The sequence below is a fragment of the Schistocerca cancellata genome, chromosome 6 (assembly GCF_023864275.1).
Source record: "Schistocerca cancellata isolate TAMUIC-IGC-003103 chromosome 6, iqSchCanc2.1, whole genome shotgun sequence".
Classification (NCBI taxonomy): domain Eukaryota; kingdom Metazoa; phylum Arthropoda; class Insecta; order Orthoptera; family Acrididae; genus Schistocerca; species Schistocerca cancellata.
In genome coordinates this window covers 243,621,950-243,647,135 of record NC_064631.1, presented here as the reverse complement: position 1 = coordinate 243,647,135, position 25,186 = coordinate 243,621,950, and the positions used below count along the sequence as shown (strand labels likewise).

Here is a 25,186-nt window from a genome sequence, read left to right as displayed (position 1 = left end):
CCATATGATTGTACCTCCTTTAACAGCCTGCAATGGGCACAGTGTGAAACACTTTCTGGAAATCTAGAAGTGTGGAATCTGCCTGTTGCCTTTCATCCACAATCCGAAGTATAACATGTCAGGAAAGGGCAAGCTGAGTTTTCCATGAGTAATGCATTCTAAAACCATGCTGATTCGTGGACATAAGATTCTCAGTCTCAAGAATATTTACTGTATTTGAACTGACAACACATTCAAGAATTCTGTAGCAAACCAATGTTAGGGATACTGGTATGTAATTTTGCCTATCTGTTCTTTCGCCCTTCTTATACACAGGAGTCATCTGTGCTATTTCCAGTTGCTTGGGACATTGTGTGTGCGAGAGATTCATGACAAATGTGAGCTAAGTACTCTTTGAAAAACTTAATTGGGGTTCCATCCAGACCTGGTGACTTATTTGTACTCAACTCCTTCAGTCGTTTCTCCTGTGCCAGGGATCCTTATTACTGTCATCCATATGGGAGTCTGTTCGATGGTCAAACAACGGTATGTTTGTATGATTCTCCTGTGTGAACAATTTCTTGAACATGAAACTTAAGACTTTGGCTTTCGTTTTTCTACCTTCAAATGCTACAGTAGACTGTTCAACAAGTGACTGGCTGGAAGCCTTAGACCAACTTAGAGATTTTACATAGAACCAGAATTTCCTCTGGTTCTCTGTCAGATCTTTTGCTAAGGTATGACCATGGTAGTAGTTGTATGCTTCGTGCATAGATCTTTTCACAGATGCACAAATCTCTAATAACCTTTGCCTGTCATCATTTGTAAGTTCTGTTTTGAACTGAGTGTGCAACAGCCTCTGCTTCCTCAGCAGTTCCTGAATCTTGTTATTGAATCATGGTGGATCTTTTTCACCCTCAATCCACTTACTAGGCACAGTACACAGTCAGCTACTTTACACTGAGTCAAAGCAGATAATAGTGACTGTATTTATGAATTTTAACTGTGTGTGACGATGCTAGACAATGTGTTTTCTTATCTTAAGGGTTGGAATATCTTTCAGTGGACACTTTCCAATGACTAGGGAGTATTTCTTTACCATTTCCTTTGGTTGTATTGTGCAGAAATGTGCAAACCTGCAGCCTCCTCATGTAAGATAAATAATGAACAACTTAAGGTAACTTCACCACAGAAGTAAAAACTGGTGAAATATTTCTGAGATTTCAACTCATAACAACAAAGACATAATATTTATCAAGAAAAGTTTACCAGTATACAGAACTCCTTTGTCAGAATTCTCTGCAAATTCTATGTCCAGCAGGGCCTCCACAAACAATTTGTCTCTGATTTCATAGTCTAAGTCTTTCAAAGCCTGTAACAAGAACCAGATAAAATTAATAGTGAAATTGAAAATAAGAAACCAATGAATTTGCAGTGAGAACATAGCTAAAATATGATGATTTTTTTAAAAAACTGTGGAAATTAAAAAAGCAGTTTGTATTATTAAAGACCACTACTGTAAAACTTACATGATCTAAAAATGCTGATAAAAATTTGTTCAGATTTTGATAAGCTTGTAGAATTCTTTCAGTGTTTCCAATTGGCATTTTTGTCCGAAGACCAGCAGCAGCAGCAGATAACCGTTTGTTGGGTTGTATTACCTTTAAAAAACATTTAAAAATAGATTAGATTAGATTAGATTTACTTTCATTCCAATTGATCCGTAGTGAGGAGGTCCTCCAGGATGTGGAACATGTCAGAGAAACAACAATACATGACAAATATTTACAACTAAAACAAATAAGCTAATGTACCATTCCACAGGTCCCAAGTGGAATGATCGTCATTTTTTAATGAACACTAAGAGTCATTTTACAAATACTAATGCACTGAATTTAAAATAAAAAAGTTTTTTATTTATTTATAAGGTAATAAACATGTAATACAACTACTGAAATACTTATTTACAATTAACACATTACTGCACTGAAATGGTGCAGAAGTTAGATTATACTTACACACACACACACACACACACACACACACACACACCACCCACACACACACACACACACACACAGGCAGGCAGACACAGACACACAAATTTTCAGTGAACACATTACTGCACTGAAATTGTGCAGAAGTTATGTTGTACTTATATACAAATCAGTTGGTTTTACTAAGAAATTCATCAATGGAGTAGAAGGAGTTGGCCACCAATAAATCCTTTAGGCTTCTCATAAACTGAATTTCATTGGTTGTTAAGCTTTTTATGGCTGCTGGCAAGTTATTGAAAATGTGTGTTCCTGAATAATGCACACCTTTTTGTACAAGACTAAGTGACTTTAAATCCTTGTGAAAATTATTCTTATTTCTAGTATTGATTCCATGAATTGAGCTGTTGGTTTGAAAAAGTGATAGATTTTTAATGACAAATTTCATTAAGGAATAAATATATTGGGAAGCCCCCCCCATGAACCATGGACCTTGCCGTTGGTGGGGAGGCTTGCGTGCCTCAGCGATACAGATAGCCGTACCGTAGGTGCAACCACAACGGAGGGGTATCTGTTGAGAGGCCAGACAAACGTGTGGTTCCTGAAGAGGGGCAGCAGCCTTTTCAGTAGTTGCAAGGGCAACAGTCTGGATGATTGACTGATCTGGCCTTGTAATAATAACCAAAACGGCCTTGCTGTGCTGGTACTGCGAACGGCTGAAAGCAAGGGAAAACTAGGCCGTAATTTTTCCCGAGAACATGCAGCTTTACTGTATGATTAAACGATGACGGCGTCCTCTTGGGTAAAATATTCCGGAGGTAAAATAGTCCCCCATTCGGATCTCCGGGCGGAGACTACTCAAGAGGATGTCGTTATCAGGAGAAAGAAAACTGGCGTTCTACGGATCGGAGCGTGGAATGTCAGATCCCTTAATCGGGCAGGTAGGTTAGAAAATTTAAAAAGGGAAATGGATAGGTTAAAGTTAGATATAGTGGGAATTAGTGAAGGTCGGTGGCAGGAGGAACAAGACTTCTGGTCAGGTGACTACAGGGTTATAAACACAAAGTCAAATAGGGGTAATGCAGGAGTAGGTTTAATAATGAATAGGAAAATAGGAATGCGGGTAAGCTACTACAAACAGCATAGTGAACGCATTATTGTGGCCAAGATAGATACGAAGCCCACACCTACTACAGTAGTACAAGTTTATATGCCAACTAGCTCTGCAGATGACGAAGAAATTGAAGAAATGTATGATGAAATAAAAGAAATTATTCAGATAGTGAAGGGAGACGAAAATTTAATAGTCATGGGTGACTGGAATTCGAGTGTAGGAAAAGGGAGAGAAGGAAATGTAGTAGGTGAATATGGATTGGGGCTACGAAATGAAAGAGGAAGCCGCCTGGTAGAATTTTGCACTGAGCACAACTTAATCATAGCTAACACTTGGTTTAAGAATCATGATAGAAGGTTGTATACATGGAAGAACCCTGGAGATACTAAAAGGTATCAGATAGATTATATAATGGTAAGACAGAGATTTAGGAACCAGGTTTTAAATTGTAAGAGATTTCCAGGGGCAGATGTGGACTCTGACCACAATCTATTGGTTATGACCTGTAGATTAAAACTGAAGAAACTGCAAAAAGGTGGGAATTTAAGGAGATGGGACCTGGATAAACTGAAAGAACCAGAGGTTGTAGAGAGTTTCAGGGAGAGCATAAGGGAACAATTGACAGGAATGGGGGAAAGAAATACAGTAGAAGAGGAATGGGTAGCTTTGAGGGATGAAGTAGTGAAGGCAGCAGAGGATCAAGTAGGTAAAAAGACGAGGGCTAGTAGAAATCCTTGGGTAACAGAAGAAATATTGAATTTAATTGATGAAAGGAGAAAATATAAAAATGCAGTAAATGAAGCAGGCAAAAAGGAATACAAACGTCTAAAAAATGAGATCGACAGGAAGTGCAAAATGGCTAAGCAGGCATGGCTAGAGGACAAATGCAAGGATGTAGAGGCTTATCTCACTAGGGGTAAGATAGATACTGCCTACAGGAAAATTAAAGAGACCTTTGGAGATAAGAGAAACACTTGTATGAACATCAAGAGCTCAGATGGAAACCCAGTTCTAAGCAAAGAAGGGAAAGCAGAAAGGTGGAAGGAGTATATAGAGGGTCTATACAAGGGCGATGTACTTGAGGACAATATTATGGAAATGGATGAGGATGTAGATGAAGATGAAATGGGAGATACGATACTGCGTGAAGAGTTTGACAGAGCACTGAAAGACCTGAGTCGAAACAAGGCCCCCAGAGTAGACAACATTCCACTGGAATTTCTGACGGCCTTGGGAGAGCCAGTCCTGACAAAACTCTACCATCTGGTGAGCAAGATGTATGAGACAGGCCAAATACCCTCAGACTTCAAGAAGAATATAATAATTCCAATCCCAAAGAAAGCAGGTGTTGACAGATGTGAAAATTACCGAACAATCAGTTTAATAAGCCACAGCTGCAAAATACTAACACAAATTCTTTACAGACGAATGGAAAAACTAGTAGAAGCCGACCTCGGGGAAGATCAGTTTGAATTCCGTAGAAATACTGGAACACGTGAGGCAATACTGACCTTACGACTTATCTTAGAAGAAAGATTAAGGAAAGGCAAACCTACGTTTCTAGCATTTGTAGACTTAGAGAAAGCTTTTGACAATGTTGACTGGAATACTCTCTTTCAAATTCTAAAGGTCGCAGGGGTAAAATACAGGGAGCGAAAGGCTATTTACAATTTGTACAGAAACCAGATGGCAGTTATAAGAGTCGAGGGACATGAAAGGGAAGCAGTGGTTGGGAAGGGAGTAAGACAGGGTTGTAGCCTCTCCCCGATGTTATTCAATCTGTATATTGAGCAAGCAGTAAAGGAAATAAGAGAAAAATTCGGAGTAGGTATTAAAATTCATGGAGAAGAAGTAAAAACTTTGAGGTTTGCCGATGACATTGTAATTCTGTCAGAGACAGCAAAGGACTTAGAAGAGCAGTTGAACGGAATGGATGGTATCTTGAAGGGGGGATATAAGATGAACATCAACAAAAGCAAAACGAGGATAATGGAATGTAGTCTAATTAAGTCAGGTGATGCTGAGGGAATTAGATTAGGAAATGAGACACTTGAAGTAGTAAAGGAGTTTTGCTATTTGGGGAGTAAAATAACTGATGATGGTCGAAGTAGAGAGGATATAAAATGTAGACTGGCAATGGCAAGGAAAGCGTTTCTGAAGAAGAAAAATTTGTTAACATCGAGTATGGATTTAAGTATCAGGAAGTCATTTCTGAAAGTATTTGTATCGAGTGTAGCCATGTATGGAAGTGAAACATGGACGGTAAATAGTTTGGACAAGAAGAGAATAGAAGCTTTCGAAATGTGGTGCTACAGAAGAATGCTGAAGATTAGATGGGTAGATCACATAACTAATGAGGAAGTATTGAATAGGACTGGGGAGAAGAGAAGTTTGTGGCACACCTTGACCATAAGAAAGGATCGGTTGGTAGGACATGTTCTGAGGCATCAAGGGATCACCAATTTAGTATTAGAGGGTAGCGTGGAGGGTAAAAATCGTAGGGGGAGACCAAGAGATGAGTACACTAAGCAGATTCTGAAGGATGTAGGTTGCAGTAGGTACTGGGAGATGAAGAAGCTTGCACAGGATAGAGCAGCATGGAGAGCTGCATCAAACCAGTCTCAGGACTGAAGACCACAACAACAACAACAACAACAACAACATCATATTGGGAAGCTGTAGTTAGTATCCCTAGTTCCCTAAACAGGCTTCTGCAGGATGTTCTTGAGTTCACACCACATATAATTCTTACTGCACGTTTTTGTGCCCGGAAAACTTTAGCTTCGCTTGATGAATTACCCCAAAAAATAATCCCATATGACATTATGGAATGAAAGTAAGCATAGTATGCCAGCTTTTTCATTTTTATATCCCCTATACATGACAAAATTCGCATTGCAAACAGAGATTTGTTAAGACGCTTCAGCAGTTCTGTGGTGTGCTCCTCCCAGTTGAATTTATTATCAAGCTGTAATCCCAAGAATTTAACACTGTCCACTTCTTCTATCTTCTTGTCATCGTATGTTAGACATATACTCTTGGGACACCCCTTACAAGTTCTGAACTGCATGTAGTGTGTTTTTTCAAAGTTTAGTGACAAAGAATTGGCTAGGAACCAGTGATTAATGTCCACAAATATTTTATTGGCTGATCTTTCTAAGACTACACTTGATTTGCTATTTATTGCAATGTTTGTATCATCGGCAAACAAAACAAACTTGGCATTTGGTAATGTTACTGATGAAAGGTCATTGATATACACAAGAAAAAGTAAGGGCCCCAAAATGGAACCTTGTGGGACCCCACATGTAATTAGTCCCCAGTTGGATGATGCCTGATAGCTTGATACATGTCTCTTTCCTAATAACACCCTTTGTTTCCTGCTAGAGATATAAGATTTGAACCATTTTGCAGCATTTCCTGTTACACTATAGTATTCTAGTTTACTTAAAAGGATATTGTGATTTACACAGTCAAATGCCTTTGACAGATCACAAAATATACCAGTTGCCTGCAATTTTTTGTCTAATGAATTAAGCACATTTTCACTGTAAGTGAAGATAGCCTTCTCAATATCAGAACCTTTTAAAAATCCAAACTGTGACTTTGACAGTATGTTATTTGAGATAAGATGGTTATAAAGACGACTGTACATTACTTTTTCGAAAATTTTTGAGAATGCTGGCAACAGTGAAATTGGACGGAAATTTGATGCTATTTCTTTATCTCCCTTCTTAAACAGTGGCTTAACTTCAGCATATTTCAGCCATTCAGGAAATATTCCACTGATAAACGACTGGTTACACAGATAGCTTAATATGTTACTTAGCACAGAATCACATTCTTTAATTAACTTTGTTGATATTTCATCATACCCACTAGATGTTTTTGATTTTAAAGATTTTATGATGGACATTATTTCTGTTGGGGTAGTGAGGGTCAAATTCATATTATGGAAGTTACTTGAAATGTCTGGTCTAAGGTAATCCATAGCAGCATCTACCGAACCTGACAACCCCATCTTTTCAGTAACAGTTATAAAATGTTTGTTAAAAAGTTCTGCAACACTGTACACATCTGTCACCAATGTATCATTTACTCTTAATGCTATTCGTTCCTCTTCATGTCTGGTTCTACCGGTCTCCTCCTTCACTATATCCCATATTGTCTTTATTTTGTTATCTGATATGACTATCTTTTCCTTGTAATATATTTGCTTTGACATCCGTACTACAGTCTTTAATATTTTGCAGTATTTCTTATAATGTGCTACAGCATCAACATTGGAAATGTTTCGGATTGACAGATACAGTTTTCTTTTTGTTTTAGAAGATACCCCTATTCCTCGAGTAATCCATGGCTTCTTTGTAGACTTTGCTCTAACCTTGGTAAGTTTTGGGGGAAAGCAGTGTTCAAATTAGGTAAGCACTTTATTAGCAAAAATGTTATATTTTTCATTCATGCCATGAGCACTGTAAACATCAGTCCAGCAAATGTCTCTGAGGAGTGTCCTAAAATAATCAATTTTTGGCTTACTGATTACCCTCCTGAGCTCAGATTTAACAGATTTTATATCCTGTTCAGTATTAACATTTAACAGAAGGAACTGCATGTCATGGTCTGAGAGGCCATTGACTATTGGTTTTGTAATATAATTTTGTTCATTGGACTTTTCTATAAAGATATTATCAATGGCTGTTTGTGAGCAAGTGGCTATCCTAGTGGGGAACTTTACTGTGGGAATTAAGTTGAATGATAGTGTTATTAACTCAAATAAGTTCTTATTGGGAGAGTCTTTAAGGAAATCTACATTGAAATCACCAGCAACCACTATTTCTTTGTTTTTGGTTGTTAAATGGGCCAGTAAAGCTTCAAGGTGGTTTACAAACAGATTAAAGTTACCTGCAGGTGCTTGATATACACTTAATATTATGAAAGATTTTTTGTGAAAATCTAATTCTGTTGCACATGCTTCCATATGCTGTTCTAGGCAAAATTTATGAATGTCTATGTTCTTAAATTTATGACAGTTCCTGATGAATGTGGCAACTCCTCCTTTCTCCATTTCCGATCTACAAAATTGAGATGCTAACCTAAACCCTGTAACACTTAAAAGTTCTATACCAGTGGTCACATGATGTTCAGAGAGGCAGATGATGTCAGCTGGGTTTGAAGACTCTAATTCATCTATGCAGATAGTTTATTCATTAATTTTATTTCTCAGTCCTTGAATATTTTGATGCAATAAAGATAGCTGACATTTCACATTGACTGAGTTAAAATTGGGTGGAGTTAAAATATCTGCTGACAGTTGAAAATTCTTAACCAATGGCTGTTTATGCTGATGTAATAAGCTGGAATTATGTTTTTTGATTTCTTTCTCAAACTGAAGGTTTGTCTCAGTTCTAACCTCTCTTAAAATTTGCTTTCTTTCTGTCCTCCCTACCCTAAAAAAGGGTCTTTTCTGAATCCTATAACCACTGGTATTTTACCACTCATGACAGTGCCTCCCCCCTTTAACTTTCCTGCTATTTCCCCAGCCAATTTACCCTTCCCCTTCCTGTTGAGGTGAAGGCCATGCCTAGTATAATCCCACCTACTGAGAGAATCAACATGAACCACACCAATGTGTGACCCCGCACCCGACATGAGCAGCCGTTCCAGCTCCAAATTAACTCTCTTGACAGAAGAGTTCAAATGAGGTCGGTCATGGCACCCAAGAACAGATACAAACTCAACACTAGTATGCTTCGATGCTGATGCAATCTTCGCCAGGTCACACTCTATACTGTACCCAGGATCTCTGTCAATACTGTTACCCGCCCCACCCACTATAACCACGGTGTCTTCCTTAGTGAAATCTTTGCAAAGTGATCCTAAATCCTCTGTCACCTGCTCCAGACCAGCACTAGGTTTAAAAAAATTGGTGACCTGGTATTCAGATCCTAGTGCATCCTGCAAGAGTTGGCCAACACCTCTTCCATGGGAACTACCTAACAACAACACTTTCTTTCTCTTTACTGATTTCCCTACATTCTTACTTTTCAATTTGCTGCTGAAAGTTTGTTGTGCCCTGTCTACACCTGCAACTGCTTGAGGCTCACCAGCTTCTAACTGAAGCAACAGGTCAAATCTATTTTCCACATTCACCATAAAGCTGTCAGACAAAGTTCTAGGCCTGTTCCTCCTGTTGCCTGTTGCCACTTCCCACCTCTCTTTACCCTTCTCCCTCCTTAACCTGTCAAGATCTCCCCTGGCCTTGTCTAACTCAGCCTGAAGGGCAGCAATTTTCCCCTCCTGTTCCAGTATCTTCCTATCTCTACTACAAATCCTACAAAACCACTGATGAGTCTCATTTACTTCCCCTATTCCCACGCCACTACAGTCACCCACATGGAAAAAACTACAGCGCCCATCACACCAAAGCCCCGACCTAACAATCCTACGGCAAGTCAAGCACTTTTCACTCATGATAAACGTAATAGTTTATTAAGAATAAGTCAGTTAAATTACAGATAAACACGAAAATATGGTTACACAAATTTGGCCTATACGCAACTGTGTGTAAACAAAAACAACAGTGCAAAGTTTCTGAAACAACAAGTTAAACTTTACGCTACTTTCTGGAAATGCTAGTTAAATAATGAAGAGGTACGCTAAGTTAAATTGCTGGAGAGAGCAAGGAACAACTAAACGAAATTCTATAGATTTGCTGCAGCAGAACGTAAACAGAAAATACGACTGTACGGTCTTTTCGCGTTTTCTGCTATATTACGTAAAGAAAAATGAAACCTTTAATGGTACACTTAAACGGCACACTAATACACTTATTTACCACGTAATCGGTACTAATGTATATGTTTTATAATCTAAAATAACTTATCTTTACGAGAACACCAAAACTCACGCTAGTCGCCTGGCTGCAGGGCTACATATGAATAATCTGATAACACAAAAAATTTATGTTGCAGCTGACTCAGCTATTTACGCAAAAAGAAAATCAGGATTACTTTTTACTGAAACAAGTCTGGAATCTGGGATATGATTTTTTCATGTTGGCTTTTGGAATAAAATTCACAATTTCACTAATAGCTCTATTCTGTGAACTCTGAACATCCTGTCCAGTTTTAGGTTATTTTATTTATGTTCTCCAACTGTACCCTTGTCAGCATTTTTCACAATCTGCTTCCCTTGGCATAATGTTACACATTACTTGCTTATTTAGTAACACTTTAAGTTTTGAGGGACAACTGCAGCCACAAGTAGACATCTTGAAACATAACCCCTTGGCTGCTTTTGTAATTTAAAAACTTGTTTCATAGCAGCCAAGTGGTTATTATTCAAGATGTCTACTTCCGGCTGTCAATGTCCATCATACAAGATAGTGTGTAATAAATTGCTTAGAAAGGCAAAAAGGACATTTTGCAGGCTTTTGAATCTCAGCAAAGCACAAACTAAAATTAAGATGTAATCCAATGCGGCTTCTATGCTACAAAACAAAGTTTGAGATTTTATTGCGAATTGATGCGGCAAGAAAACCGAGAATGTTTTACATACAAAACCAGCTGTTAAATAAAGTATTTACAAGTGCAGCAAAACATTTATAATTCAAGATTACTTTTAGCTTCATTTATTTCCTATCAGAAGCAACATGAAATCCAACAAATAATTGTACTTAATTACAGAAATCAACATCTACACTCACATTGATTAACACAACTTTAACAGCTAAAACATTTTTGCAATTGTGTTCCACCACTGTCACTGACTAATCCATTGCTGGCAGTAGTAAGACACATTGTAAAATAAAAGAAACAATTTATTAAATTTTACAATAAGTCCCAAGCAATAAGAAATTTTCAACCAAAGCTTAATATTTTTATGATTCTCCCAGTGTTATTTCCTTGTTCGCCATGTCACATTGCAGTTGTTTAAAAAATGCAACATTCATTCGGTTTCTTCAACCTGGGTGGATCTACAACTTTCATTTCCATTTAACTAAATTGTCTTTGTATCTCATCACTTCAGTTCTCAGTTTGTTAGGACAATACTGATGTCCTGGAGTTATTTCTACAGCAGTTTACGTCCAGTCATTCATGTTTCCCAGATTTTCTTTCCATTGGCCCACATAAGCATTCTCTGTTATTTGTACAAGCTCTCTGGTGTTCTTCACAAAGCTCATCCTTAATTTGAGTCATGAACCGCAGTACATATACCTGTGCAGGGAACGGTTACAGTTTTTTGGGGCAAAGATTTTCTTGATGGGTTTGAGACCATCAGTGATGACTCCGCAAGTGCTGTTTAGTGCAATATCAACCTTATTTGAATGGACTGACTGAACCCACATGGGAAGGAATATTCAGCTGCAGAGTAGCGCAGCTCAAAAGATGAAGTGCACATGATCGTGGGGTTTGCTACCCATGAGGATTTGAACAGCTTACAAAGCAAGTTATAGTGCATCTGGAATTGCAGTATCAAAATATCACAATGATTATTGGAGGTGCTGCACTCAGCCTCGTGATGCCAATTGAGGAGCTACTTGACTGAATAGTAGCGGCTTCGGTCAATAATACCCTCATAACGACCGGGAGAGCGGTGTGCTGACCCCACGCCCCTCCTATCTGCATCCTCCTCTGAGGGTGACACGGCGGTCAGATGGTCCCAGTGGGCCACTCGTGGCCTGAAGACGGAGTGCTTTATTGGAGGTGCAATACCAATCAAGTGTGGATTCATTTAAGGTCCTGCATAGCTTCCAGCTTCTTTATTTCACAGGTGGACTGTATCAATTTGTGCCTTTGATTTATTGGAGGTGGTAGTGCCAGGGACCTTCAGTGGCATCCTTCTTCAAACCATAGCCATCCTCTCACCCTCTTCTTCTTCTTCTTCTTCTTCTTCTTCTTCTAGTGCCATCACAGTTGCAGCACTTTCACTTGACTGAAAAACAGAGTTCCCTGCTCATATGTAAAGTCCACATCAAGTTTCCAAGCCAAGATCTTCTTCTTCTTCTTCCTCATCCTTTTCTACCAGGTACCTTTCCCTGAAGAATGTTCTGCAGCCCTTTATACATGTTTCCATTTGTCACTGCATGTCCATTAGAGGATAACAGCTTCAGGATATGTTGGAACAAAGAGTAACCCTGTCAGTTTGTGTGACTTCAGGTGACAGCTGTGTACTGCAATACTGCCTAGAGAAATAGCACTGTTAGTATGAGGCTGGAGAGTTCAGCCAGCTGTAGTATTCTCAATGACAATAACATGATGAGCACAAGTAAAACTGAGCAGCCAGTTTTTCTCTCTGTATGGGAAAATCTCTTTCTATTTGTGTGATATGGTGAAGTTGCAAAGTGTTTAGTATGTAACAAAGAAGTATGGAATATTAAGGGATGTAATTTATAACATCATTATTCTGTGTATCACACAAATGAATACGAAAAATATCAGGAAGAAGTACATGACACAGTAATGTCAGAATTAAAGGAATATGTGATGCGGAGGACTATCAAAATAGTGAAGTGTCTGTCAGGCTGTGCTACAGAATAACTTTTCATGTAGTCAAGAAAGTAAGGCCGTTAACTGAAAGAGACTTTGCAAAAGAAGTGATTGTGATGGTCACTGAAGAAATTTGTCCATATTTGATAGAAGACTTTAAAAGAATAAGTTTGCCTCTAAAACTATTATGCAACATATTTAGGACATGCTTGCAGATGTCCCATAGGAACTAGGTGATACAACACAGAAGGCTGTACATTATTCCTTAGTTGTCAATGATAGTGATGACATATCAGATACTGTGTACTTATAAGGGGCAGTCAAATGAAAATCAAACTCCACCATAATACACAGTCCACTCGACAAGTGGCCCCAGTGTTGTTATGTTTCAATACTCTCACCACTGGGGTGGGGGAACAGCATAGTGCCTCATCACAGGTGCAAGACATTGTTGGGTTATGACCTTGATAGCTGACAGGCTGGTCCAGTATGTTCGTCCAGCTGTTAACAAGGAGGCAAGCAAATAAGAGCACAGAGCTGTGGTCCATTTTATGGTAGCTGAGGGCGCTGTAGTGCACAAAATTCATCGTCGCATGTCCACTGTGTACAGTGGACACTGCCTGTCCCTGACATGTGTGCACAAGTGGCTGAGGAGATTCCAGGAAGGGTATACATCACAGCGAGACAATCCGTGCTGAGGACATACCCATCAAGCCATTGCCCCTGATGTGATGGGGCAGTTTGAAGGCCTTATCCAGGGCGACCAATGAATCACAGAAGATGAAAGTGATGTTTAAGTCAGCATTAGTCATGGCTCCATGCATGCCATGCATTACCACAAAATTTGCACAGAGTAAGTGCCACATCACCTTACAGAGAGACAAAAGACGAACAAAATGGCATCAAGTCTGAGTCATCCACTGCAGTACTATGAGGAAGAGCATGCATTTATGTCTCCTGGCGCCACAATTTTGATCCCAAGGCACATGGCAAAGCCAAAATTGTAAACATCACAAGTCTCCCCCCACCAAAGAAATCCAAAGGTGTAACCACATGAACCAGTAAGATCATGATAACCTCCTCCTTTGACTACAGTGGTCCTCTGCCCATTGAGTTCCTCTGGTGTGGAACCACAATTAACGCACAGCACTATGAAGACACTCTGCAGAAACAGCAACACGCCATAAAGTCAAAATGCCCAGAAATACTGTCAACAGACTCATACTGTCGCGAAATAATGCCGACCCTCACACTGCTAGTTGAATGAGGGCTATGCTTCAGTATTTTGGTTGGGAAACACTGCAACATCCTCCCTACAGCCCAGATCTTTCACAGTGTGATTTTCACTTCTTTGGCGACCTGAAGAAAGACGTGCATGCACACTGGTTTGAGTCAGATGAGAAAGTGCAACAGTGGGTGCGGTTGTGGCTCCATCAGTGGCCAATTGCTTTCTATGAGACACATCTTGTCTCCCAGTAGGATAAATGTCATAATGCCTGTGGTGGTTACTTTTGAAGGGAACCATTCCATGATCTTGTTGTGGCGGGTGTTCAGTTTTCATGTGACAGCCCCTCAAAGCCGTTTTCATTAGGGACATCACTGACAATCTGAACACCATAGAGGAATTATTGGATTTAGCTCCCCTTACGGGCACCACCACACAGCTGGACTTTACAAAGCTGCTGAAACAGCTGTTAAAAACACTGGCCAGAGTTGGAATATGCTTGTTTCTGTCCAACAGACAGGGCTCCATCTATTTTATTGTTAGTAATTTTGTCTGTCCTTGGTACTCCTGGCAATATCCTGTACAGCCACATCTCAAATGCCTCAACGCATTTGCCAAGTCATCTGTGCCAAAGTCTAGATCTCAGCTCCATAGAAATGGATGGAAACTATGTACCAATGTAGAAATTTTAATTTTGTTTCAATTAAGATGTGATGGCTCTTGAATACATTAGTCATTTAACAAAATGCTGTGCTGGCTTCCTCAAAACAGTCTTTAATTTGTTGCAAGTTATGCCATTGGTTGTCAATGTTACTCCCCTGATATGGATTTTTGTTTACTTGACAAGAAATTTACCATTAGTATTGAGATGACAGTTTGCTATTTCTTGCTGATGACGATTAATTCTGCTTTATGCTGATTTCAAGGCCATAATGCTCACTAGTTTCATCAATCTGGGATACGAGGTGTTGAAGACTATTTAAGCCATCAGCAAATATTGCATATCATCAATGTAGCAAATATTTTTCAGCTTTTCTCCATTCTAGAAAATTTTCCTCTTCATGATGAAATGAAATAGAAATTCTGACATCAGCTGCAATTAGGCAGTGAAATAAATTCAATAGTGACAAGTAAAAATTTGTACCAGATCGGGGTTTGAACCTAGATTTTCCACTTTACGCAAACAGTTACCTTAACCACTTCGCTTATCTGAGCATGCTTCCTGTCCAACCCATATTCCCAACTTGTATGCTACTTACATATTGCCCCCTATCCATGATTCTCACTGCTCGCAGACACACACTGATTCCCACAAGAGTTTAGAAGAGAGTGTGCATCTACGTGAAAATGACCTCTAATGGCCGTCAAGGCATATATGTATTGTGTCTGTTGTTTCAGATAAGTCCAGCACAAATTTTCACTTGTCACCAATGAATTCATTTCAATGCCCGAATGGAACCAATGTCAGAATTTCTGTTTCATTTCATCATGTATGTATACAGCTGTAGGATCAAGAATAGTGTCTTCTTTCAGAAATGTCCAAAAGAACAGACATCACATGTATCTAAATTCCTTCTTTGATATTTTCAAATATTGGTCCTCTAGATGAGTTCTCTCATCTGAAATTGGACTGTGCAGGTACAAGTTCTGGTTCTATCAATAGCTCAAGATGAGTCAGGATTACACATTCAAAGGCTCTGTGGAGATTATATGGGAGTAATTGGCCTACAGGTCTTAAAATTGTCAAAGTCTCTTCTGGATTTTTAATAGTGCAATTTGACATTGCCTGATACAGTTGCTGAATAACGTAAAAACTTTTGACTTTGTCCTAAAAATTTTATCTGGCCCATATGTCATTTATTCCAGTGGTTTTGCCACATCTACAGCTGCTCACTGCTTCCTCAGTTCGGTATTTTTTCCTGCCATAAATGATTATGGGTACTTTTTAATGGTCTTTCCTTTTTCACTCTTTCTGTTCAGAGCAAGCTGGAGAGCAGTTTTGTCTGTGGTGATATTTGAAATGTTCCTACTTTTTGGTTGGTCATTATTTAAGTTCTTGAGTAAATGCTAAGCTTTTTGACTGCCATATCAATGGTATCTTCATTGACTACTCCTGGTGCATTCCTTACAGCTACACAACAGACGGCACTTTTAAATATCACAGCAGCATGCTGCTGGGTGAGCTCACTCTTCCATTTCCCACTGCCTCCGAGGAAGGGACGCCATGCATACATGCCAACAGAGGGTACAAAATTCACATGACCTCACTGTTTGTGACTCCAATTGGCCGACATATCTTTCTAAGCAGCCACACTCAAAGCTTCATCCAGACTCAATGAATCAACACACTTATCAACCTTAGTTCAGAAGAATGCAGTGAGGAAAATACATAGACATAGCATGACACACTAAACTTTACTACATGTCAATGTTGTATCAGGATTCAAGACTTTTGTTTCTACAGAAGAATGCAGTGAGGACAATATGTTGACATAGCATGACACTACTAAACTTTACTATGTGTCTATGTTTTATCAGGAGTCAAGACTATTCGTTTCTATCAAGAACATTACTGTCACTATATATAACTCAGTGCCACAGAAAGTCCTACAGCTCAGTCAACTGAGTACCATGCAGGGAGACAGACATGTGCATATATCTGTGTGTGTGTGTGTGTGTGTGTGTGTGTGTGTGTGTGTGTGTGCGCGCGCGCACTTTTTCCTACAAGATAGAAAAAGGAAATGTATTTCGAAAGCTAGCCAAGCTCTGTACCTTTTATTTGTGTACCTATCAACGATGCAGCGCTTCTGTCTTTCAGTAAGCTGTCTCCTTGATTCCTAAATAATTTGTAATTCTCAAACAGAACTTTCCGTACATTGTTATGTATATATCAGTTATTAAAAGTACATATTGTAAATAAGTTATTAATATGTTACCTTTTTGTAGGTGTCTGATTTTATGTATCGGCCCTTTCAAATACTGATACATCAGTCACTTTTCCTAGTTTACTATAAGTGGATAGATAAAAAGATCTACGCACCAAGCAGCAGCAGAAGAAAACACACATAAAAGTTAAGGAAATTTGCAATCTTTCAGAGCCATTGGCTCATTCTTCTGGCAGAAGGGTTGGAGGGAAAGGAAGAGGGATGAAGGAATAAGACTTGTGACGTTTAAGAAATGGGGAGGGTTATCAAAAAGTTGGCCAGAACTCCAGAGCAAGAGAGACTTACAAGATAGGAGGGGAAGAAAAGACTGGTTGTTGGGGACTGCCTCACAGTAGGCACAGCATGTGGTCAAACAAAGTGTGCATGACATCAGGAGAATAGGCATGTCCACACACAAGCCACAAGTTGATGGCCAGGAACAACACAGTCAAAATCAGTGTGCACAATTGCAAGGTCATCATCAATAAGTCCACTGGAGAGTATGTATTACACATCAGGAGTTAAGACAAGTGAAGCCAAGATAGTCCACAGTAATCCTTACATCTGCTGCAGTTGCTCACCCACATCACCAGCTGTGAGCCGATGTATCCCTCCATACCATGTCAAGCGACCTCACCAGTCATCTGTGTGTATCGATACATCTGGTAGGATTACAAGTGTAACTAGCTCAATATAACCTATATTGGTACTGCCACTGTCTCTTATCTGACAAAAATGGTACTTCAGTAGTACTCATGCAGTTCTCCACAAATGAGCTTTATTTCTGTGATTGTGAGTCACTTGTCAGATAGTTTCTATGCTTCTTCTCAACGCACAGTATATTGCATATTTCAGTAGCAAATATTCATGCTCATTACTTTGCTCTGGATGACAAAAGTTCCTCATTATTTATTGACATCATCATATAGCTGGTTTTACAAAAGACTGTTCTGGTGGTGCATTACTCTTGTGTTAGAGTTTTAGCTAGTGCGATAATCACTATCCAAGAGTCACCATACAAAGATTTTCTCTAAGGCCTGTTCTTAAAATGGCCCAGCAAAGTAGCTATGCAGCCCAGTAGATTTGTAACAATTATCATTTTAGCAAGTTACTTCATTTGTTAATTCTTCTTTAGTCTAGAGGAATATGAGGTTTCAAAATTCTAGCATCAAGCACTGTCCATTTATTTCAAATGAAAAACATTATATATTTAAAAAGAAAGATGATGAGACTTACCAAACAAAAGTGCTGGTAGGTCGATAGAAACACAAACAAACACAAACATACACACAAAATTCTAGCTTTCGCAACCAACGGTTGCCTCGTCAGGAAAGAGGGAAGGAGAGGGAAAGACAAAAGGATATGGGTTTTAAGGGAGAGGGTAAGGAGTCATTCCAATCCCGGGAGCGGAAAGACTTACCTTAGGGGGAAAAAAGGACAGGTATACACTCGCACACACACACATATCCATCCGCATATACACAGGCACAAGCAGACATTTGTAAAGGTTTCAAAAGCATAAGAACAAAGTAGTTTAAAACTTATTATTAATTCCTGACATAGCCTGGCTGGAGAAAAGTGATCTAAAAGTTACAAAACATTAATATCATCTTTAATAGTCAAGATTACAAGTGAAAAACACGAAATGATGACTGGTTTCAGCTGATTATACAGCAGTCGTCAAATTGACTGTTAAAACATGTAGTATTTGCTCATGTGAGATCTGTCTCTTACATGATTGTCCACTGTGATGCTGACATCTTTGTATCTTAGCACAATTTTACAAGCAGACACTGCATGCTTTTATATTGGTCTGCAAGTAGTGAAATGCAATATAGATGGTTTTCGGTATAGTATCAATGTTACATTTCCTGAGGGCAATCTTTAACCTTCCGACAATTGATGTCAGTAGATCTACTTAGTAAAATTTCTCTTTATCACCATTCTTGACGTTTGCTGAGGTGGCCCTGCTACTTAGTTCCACTACCTGTGTTAAAGTAGTTTTCAAGAGAGCATTAATTGTCTTCCAAGCTACTTGAATGACACAAATGATTGAACTTTAAACCTTCTGTATTAACACCTTCTGTATTAACACTTTCTGTAGCAAAAACACTGTATATCAATATACAACCTTGGGTACAATGCAGGTTGACAGGTCTGTTTAAAACTTACATGGCTTGGATAAGATTAAGACAAGAAGTTTTCTCTACACAAGCCAGTTCGACAGTCATTTTTCATTATGTTCTTTGCAGCCATGGCCTTATCTTTAGTCTCCTTGTCTTCTAAACACCTTCAAACAAGGACGCCAAGGAAAAAACAGCCCCACACAGCAGGTGAAAATGCCCACTCGCCGTCCTGTCTTGTAGGTGTGATGGGTTCAAGACATTCTCCCATCTGCACATATTGTAACAATGTCTTCCATAGTGGGATGTCCTAACAGTTACTTACTACAGAACATCACAAACATCTTTCACTGTTATGGAAGGCTGGAAGTGGGGTATGTCATTTCACAAAAATGTTACACACGCTTCAGTGGCTTTATAATCAGCTGAAACTAGTCATCATTTAATGTTATTCACTTGTGACTCTGACTATTAAAAGATTTTATTTGAAAAATGTTAAGTTTTATCAAAAACTGTTATATTCAAATAACCTGATTCCTATCCTCAAAAGGCTTTCATTAATATAAAAATGATCAAGTTTCTATACAAACGTAAGGGCTCAATTTATCCCGTAAATACAGTAAGCATTTATCTCTCAATTCTCTGGTGAAAATTTTCCATTTTATGTATTATAACTGACACTGGGAAGGGGTATGAAAGGGAAGCAGTGGTTGGGAAGGGAGCGAGACAGGGTTGTAGCCTATCCCCGATGTTATTCAATCTGTATATTGAGCAAGCAATAAAGGAAACAAAAGAAAAGTTCGGAGTAGGAATTAAAATTCATGGAGAAGAAATAAAAACTTTGAGGTTCGCCGATGACATTGTAATTCTGTCAGAGACAGCAAAGGACTTGGAAGAGCAGTTGAACGGAATGGACAGTGTCTTGAAAGGAGGTTATAAGATGAACATCAACAAAAGCAAATTGAGGATAATGGAATGTAGTCGAATTAAGTCGGGTGATGCTGAGGGTATTAGATTAGGAAATGAGACACTTAAAGTAGTAAAGGAGTTTTGCTATTTGGGGAATTTAAGGAGATGGGACCTGGATAAACTGACTAAACCAGAGGTTATAGAGAGTTTCAGGGAGAGCATACGGGAACAATTGACAGGAATGGGGGAAAATAAATACAGTAGAAGAAAAATGGGTAGCATTGAGGGATGAAGCAATGAAGGCAGCAGATGATCAAGTAGGTAAAAAGACGAGGGCTAGTAGAAATATTGAATTTAATTGATGAAAGGAGCAACAAAAAAAAAAAAAATGCAGTAAATGAAGCAGGCAAAAAGGAATACAAATGTCTCAAAAATGAGATCGACAGGAAGTGCAAAATGGCTAAGCAGGCATGGCTAGAGGACAAATGCAAGGATGTAGAGGCTTATCTCACTAGGGGTAAGATAGATACTGCCTACAGGAAAATTAAAGAGACCTTTGGAGATAAGAGAAACACTTGTATGAACATCAAGAGCTCAGATGGAAACCCAGTTCTAAGCAAAGAAGGGAAAGCAGAAAGGTGGAAGGAGTATATAGAGGGTCTATACAAGGGCGATGCACTTGAGGACAATATTATGGAAATGGAAGAGGATGTAGATGAAGATGAAATGGGAGATACGATACTGCGTGAAGAGTTTGACAGAGCACTGAAAGACCTGAGTCGAAACAAGGCCCCCGGAGTAGACAACATTCCATTGGAACTACTGACGGCCTTGGGAGAGCCAGTCCTGACAAAACTCTACCATCTGGTGAGCAAGATGTATGAAACAGGCGAAATACCCTCAGACTTCAAGAAGAATATAATAATTCCAATCCCAAAGAAAGCAGGTGTTGACAGATGTGAAAATTACCGAACAATCAGTTTAATAAGCCACAGCTGCAAAATACTAACACAAATTCTTTACAGACGAATGGAAAAACTAGTAGAAGCTGACCTCGGGGAAGATCAGTTTGGATTCCGTAGAAATACTGGAACACGTGATGCAATACTGACCTTACGACTTATCTTAGAAGAAAGATTAAGGAAAGGCAAACCTACGTTTCTAGCATTTGTAGACTTAGAGAAAGCTTTTGACAATGTTGACTGTGTAATGGATCTGGGAGATGCGTTATTTTCTACCGGATTTGTCGATATCAAATATAATGAGGGAGGTTGTAAATGTTTTCTCATATTTTTGTCAGAATATTTTTTTGTGAATTGTAATTTGTCTTATTTTATGCTAATTTGCTTATATGTTCATGAGTGACAGCATATTGATTAATATTAGCAGATGTGACGAAGAATAGCAAAGAGACCGGTTACAAGTGGAAGCTTGTATGTTGTGTGAAATGGCTTTGACACTGGAGTCGTCTTTGACCGTAGTCAGTCGGCAGTGAACTCTCGGTGTGTGTGTGACAGTGGAACAATGTGCAGGTCGCTGTTATAATAATTTGCAAGTGAACAGGAAAAATGAATTATGTTATTATTTTTTTTTATGTAAACATCAAGAAGGAACCACATTCGAAGAAATGGTATTTGAAGCACCAAAAATGAGACAAATGCATTGAACCAGGTCTTTTCTGCAACCGACGAAACAGCATTGTGGAATCATACTTTGACTAGACGACTGAAGCCAACACAAGAAGACAAATATCATCTTATAAACATTTCACGGAAAAGTGAGTACTGTCACGAAATATGCTAAATTCAAGTATATAAAAATAGTGAGCATATTTCAGCTGGAATACTCTTTCAAATTCTAAAGGTGGTAGGGGTAAAATACAAGGAGCGAAAGGCTATTTACAATTTGTATAGAAACCAGATGGCAGTGATAAGAGTCAAGGGGCATGAAAGGGAAGCAGTGGTTGAGAAGGGAGTAAGACAGGTTGTAGCCTATCCCTGATGTTATTCAATCTGTATATTGAGCAAGCAGTAAAGGAAACAAAAGAAAAATTCAGAGTAGATATTAAAATCCATGGAGAAGAAATAAAAACTTTGAGGTTCACCGATGACATGGTAATTCTGTCAGAGACAGCAAAGGACTTGGAAGAGCAGTTGAACGGAATGGACAGTGTCTTGAAAGGAGGATATAAGATGAACATCAACAAAAGCAAAACGAGGATAACGGAATGTAGTCAAATTAAGTCGGGTGATGCTGCGAGAATTAGATTAGGAAATGAGACACTTAAAGTAGTAAAGGAGTTTTGCTATTTCGGGAGCAAAATAACTGATGATGGTCGAAGTAGAGAGGATATAAAATGTAGACTGGCAATGGCAAGGAAAGCATTTCTGAAGAGGAGAAATTTGTTAATATCGAGTATAGATTTAAGTGTCAGGAAGTCGTTTCTGAAAATATTTGTATGGAGTGTAGCTATGTATGGAAGTGGAACATGGACGATAAATAGTTTGGACAAGAAGAGAATAGAAGCTTTCCAAATGTGGTGCTGCTGAAGAATGCTGGGTAGATCACATAACTAATGAGGAGGTATTGAATAGAATTGGGGAGAAGAGGAGTTCGTGGCACAACTTGACATGAAGAAGGGACTGGTTGGTAGGACATGTTCTGAGGCATCAAGGGATCACAAATTTAGCATTGGTGGGCAGCATGGAGGGTAAAAATCGTAGAGGGAGGCCAAGAGATGAATACACTAAGCAGATTCAGAAGGATGTAGGTTGCAGTAAGTACTGGGAGATGAAGAAGCTTGCACAGGATAGAGTAGCATGGAGGGCTGCATCAAACCAGTCTCAGGACTGAAGACCACAACAACAACAACTAATCTATGGGACCATTGGGGGGAAGGTACAAAGGAAACAGGTTTCGCATCTAGTAGATGAAGTGGTACTAATAAATTCACACCCACGATGTGGAAAGGGCTCCTTACAAAGCTGACGAGTCTTCCATTTCTACGATTGTAGTATGTAAGTGCAAATATTTTCTAGAGGACCCGCTGCAATTGCTGTTAACAATTAAGATGCCAGATACCATACCACCTGGACTACATTTAGCAAATAAAAAATGTATGCGTCAACCCAGGATCAATCCCCCGACCTCCAGCATGTTAACCCAAAACTTTACACACTGCACCAACTGCACAGTACAACCAACATGTACTGACAGAGGTAGTCACCATACATGTGGTAACAGTGTTGCCAGATTGTCTCTTTAACGTCCTTTTTCTGCAAGATATACTCGCCAGACAAAATTTTGAGAGAGACTTTTTTTATCACTGGCATGCGAGGTGTCATGCTGCGAAGCCTGAGTGTGCGAATTTCCCTTCACCCTGTATGTACGTATATTTTAAATAATATTTCCAAGTGTGGTGTCTATTGGGAACGTAGGACTGGAAGAGTAATGGAGGACTCTAAAGGGTTAAAGAAAGTATTGAGAAGCAAGTGGAAGGAGTGAGAGGTATTCGAATCTAGGGTACATAAAGATGTATGCTAGGGCAATGGACTATGAAGCCTACTCAGGAAAGAGGAGGAGGGCGCACCCAGCATTGATTGGATGGTAAAGGGCAGGTAGGCAGACCCAAGAAAGGCTGACCTATACTGTGCGGGCAGGGGCACCAAGAAGGGGATTGACCTGTACAATAGTATATCAGGAATTTGTTTAAAGGGGCGTACCTAACAAAACGGAAGGAGGAAGTGCTTTCACAGTATCAACCCATATGTGAGGTATAGGTACAGTGCCTAAAGGAAAAGGGCAGTATCGTGACAAAAGTCACACATTTGTGAAGATTATTCTGGTAAGTTTAAATTCTCGTTCCCACTCACATTGTTATGTTTGTGTGAAGTTACAGGTGTTGAAAATAATACCTTTATTTACCCAGAGTTCCTCTAGACTGTAAAAAAGTATAGAGTAAATCCATACTTAGAAAAAGTAGCACACGAAGTAAGGGTAAACAACAGCATACACTTGGGTAATGCACACTTGGAATTTACAATTGGAAAGGGAACAGAAAGATTCTTGTCCTTACAAAGTTTACATTGATCAAAAGGTCCACGATTATAATGGTATTAACATGGAAAAGGAAAGAGAGCTATACATGAAGTGACCTATGGCTAGAAAAATATTATATAAATTGATGGAAACGTAAAGTAATTTTATATGAATACAATATTGATGTATATAATGAACATTTATAAAATATCGTGTGTTTGAGCTAAGGGGAGGGATATGTAGTGCCTCGAGAATTTCGGGGTAAATTCTAGAGACCCTCGTATGTCCACCGCCTCAAACATGCATTATTTTAGAGAGGAGTGTGGTAAAGTAGAACTGTGTCTACTGCACTACAATTATGTGTGTGTAGGATGGACGTGTATCAGACAGGTGATCGATGCGGGCAGGTAGTCGTCAAGCCTGCCTAAGATGTTACATGTCCAGCACAAGGAGTAACTGAGACGGTGTGACGTCTACATTATTGTGTGAACATTTGAATGTTGTTGAAAGAAGAGAAGAGACAATTACTTATTCATTCTTTCTCTTACTTTCATAAGGTCCGGACAGTTATCTTGTTAAACTTGGAGAGATTTGTAGACTTTATTTACGGAAAAATGAATGTGATAGTTTCTGACGGACCGGAAGGTGTCGAGCTTACAAAAAATGTTTTGGTTGTATGAAAACTGTTATGTGTGATGAAAATACAATGAGATTGAGTTCAAAGTATTCTCAAGTGTACAGAGTTATTTTAAAAGTATAGAAAATTCCTCCAAAGTAGCATCTTATCTTCGGAGAAGAAGTTGTGCAGAACATCGCAGCTGGCTATCCTGAAAGGAGATCGGCGAAGCAATGCCAAGTAAGGTCGATAGCCAAGGGGGAGTATGAGTCTTGCACACCAGTACCACACTGCCACCCTTAATCACCGGAAACTGCCAGAACCGGTCAGTACCGTTGGGCCTTCATGGCCTGTTCGAGCAGCATTTAGTTTAGTTCATTAATATAAAAATCTAGTTTATTAACTACAGTGTCAGCCTGCTCAGGAAATATTTCAAAAATTGCTTCATCTAGATAAAGAAAGAGAATACATGGTGTATGGAAGGAAAGTGCACTTGGAACCCCATATTAGGAGGGGAAAAAAAGTGAGCTTAATGAATAGCAAGTAAGACTGTTTATTGAAATCAAACAATGGAAACTCCAGGTTGGAACAACATCAACAATATAAGGAAAAGATAGTGTGCTACTCACTGTAAGCTGCAGACAGACATAATGGAAAGACACTTACATATCAGCTTTCGGCCAAAACCTTCTTCAAAAAAGGAAACAAACACTCATTCATCCATACAAGAAAGCTCGCTTCACACACAAGTGACCGCCATCTCCGGCAGTTCCAAC

At 39.1% G+C, this 25,186-nt stretch overlaps 1 protein-coding gene across 2 annotated transcripts in view; it reads right to left on the bottom strand.

Moving 5' to 3' along the window:
- The window catches only part of LOC126190985 (meckelin), a 224,027-nt gene that overhangs the window by 21,467 nt on the left and 177,374 nt on the right, over nucleotides 1-25,186 (bottom strand). For both annotated transcript variants that reach the window (XM_049931661.1, XM_049931662.1), the window contains 2 exons: nucleotides 1,509-1,640; nucleotides 1,249-1,351 (listed from right to left, as the gene is read on the bottom strand). In XM_049931661.1, the coding sequence (XP_049787618.1) occupies nucleotides 1,249-1,351; nucleotides 1,509-1,640 (235 nt within the window). The remainder of the gene's footprint in view (nucleotides 1-1,248; nucleotides 1,352-1,508; nucleotides 1,641-25,186) is intronic.